Here is a 1,913-nt window from a genome sequence, read left to right as displayed (position 1 = left end):
CAGATCTTTATGGCTCCATTCAAGTTCTTCTCTCATCACATTTCTTTTCTTGCCAAACACTTATTCAAGGTAGCACCTTTAGAAACAATTTTCGAAACTTCTAGGGAATTCTTCATGTTTCCACAGTTCTCTCTGCTTAGCTTTTCATCTACAGTGTCCATATTAAATAGATACTTTCCTTGTCTGTCTCCCCCCAGGTAGGTTCTCAAGAAGCTATGCATGGCACATGGTAGGTACTCAGTAAGGTTTGTTAAATTGATAGGCAACTCAGTTATCATTTTCCATGTGAGATGCATATTACATTCTGATGCTCAAAGTGAAAACTGTAATGTTTGTTATTCACAGCTCTTAACCATTTATTACAACCTGAGACTAAGATCTATGGCATTCTAGAGCTGAAAAGCCTCTCTTACAGATGATGTAATCCATTCTCTCCCAAAATTTAGTTTTAATGTGACAAAAGAGAGACCCAAAGCAGGAAAGTAATTTTATAGCTGGTGAACAGAATGGCAAATAATTTTGGCCCACATCTTCTCACTTACTGACCAGGACCCTTTTCATTGCTCCATTCAATGAAAAATGATCTGTTTCCTCCTCTCTGACTTCAACCCCATTCAGCTTTTTGGGAAGACAAGAGAGGTGACAGCCAAATCCCACACACCAACGCACAGAAGACTTTCCCTGGGCAGGGCAACTGCCAACGACACTGGTATCAGCCACTCACTCTTCATTCTGCTAGGTATCCCTGGCTTGGAAGACCAGCAAGTAGAACATGAAAATGACCCCAAGTGAGAGCCACATATGCCCAGTGGCCTCTCTCCTCTTCTTTATTTCCTACCTTGTTGCTCTCCTTGGGAATAGCCTCCTCATCTTTATCATCATCACTGAACGCAGCCTCCATGAACCCATGTACCTGTTCCTCTGCATGCTGGCTGTGACTGACCTCATCCTGTCTACTACCACTGTGCCCAAGGCCCTAGCTATATTCTGGTTCCATGCTGGGGCGATGTCCCTTGATGGCTGTGTCACCCAAATCTTCGTCATCCATGCTACCTTCATCACTGAATCAGGAATTGTGTTGGCGATGGCATTTGACTGGTATGTGGCCATCTGTGACCCACTGCACTATACTGCAGTGCTCAGTCATGCAGTAATCATAAAGATTGGCTTGGCTGTGGGCCTGAGAAGCTTCTGTGTGATACTTCCAGATGTGTTTCTGGTAAAGCGCCTGCCTTTCTGTTGTAGCAATCTGCTGCCACATACCTACTGTGAGCACATAGCTGTTGCCAAGTTTGCTTGTGCTGATATTCATGTCAGTGTTTGGTATGGCTTGTCTGTCCTTCTCTCTACTGTAGTGCTAAATGCCTTGCTCTTCTTAGTTTCCTACAGTGTCATCCTCTATTCAGTCTTCCACCTCCCCTCCCGAGGGACTCGGCAAAAGGCTCTGGGCATATGTGGCTCTCACTTGGGGTCATTTTCATGTTCTACTTGCCTGGTATTTTTACTATAATTACCCAATGGTTTGGGCACCATGTGCTTCTCCACACACACATTCTGTTGCCCAATGGCTGCATGTTGGCCCCTCCTGTGCTGAATCCCATCATTTATGGGATCAAGACCAGGCAGATTCAAGAGTGTGTGCTCAGTACTTTGTCTTCACAATGGAAATAGTGCAGAGTTTAACTGATCAACTGGAATGTTTACCAATATAAGGCTTCATATTTTTTATTTTTTTGTCAATTTTTAAAAATATTAATCAATATTTTTTATTATGGTTTTGTGGGGTACAGTTAAGGGTTAGGTGTACAATTGCATTTCATTCAGGCACCCTGTTGATAAGAGGTGCTTTCCCATCCCCAGACAGATGTTTGCTACTGTTAATCCCATCCCCCTGCCCCCCCATAGTTTCCCAG

At 43.6% G+C, this 1,913-nt stretch overlaps 1 protein-coding gene across 1 annotated transcript; it reads left to right on the top strand.

Annotated features, from left to right (window-relative positions):
- The first annotated feature begins 579 nt into the window (after positions 1 to 579).
- Positions 580 to 1,671, top strand: LOC103253798 (olfactory receptor 52B4-like). The gene is made up of 3 exons (XM_021709534.1): positions 580 to 764; positions 805 to 1,398; positions 1,470 to 1,671. Exons 1-3 carry the CDS (start codon positions 580 to 582, stop codon positions 1,669 to 1,671), a joined length of 981 nt encoding a protein of 326 aa, XP_021565209.1.
- Positions 1,672 to 1,913: the final 242 nt, after the last annotated feature.

This window comes from Carlito syrichta, unplaced genomic scaffold (genome assembly GCF_000164805.1).
Source record: "Carlito syrichta isolate Samal-C Ts95f unplaced genomic scaffold, Tarsius_syrichta-2.0.1 Scaffold253521, whole genome shotgun sequence".
NCBI classification, from domain to species: Eukaryota; Metazoa; Chordata; class Mammalia; order Primates; family Tarsiidae; genus Carlito; species Carlito syrichta.
The sequence above is the reverse complement of the archived record's forward strand: the minus strand, read 5'-3'. Positions and strand labels throughout refer to the sequence as shown.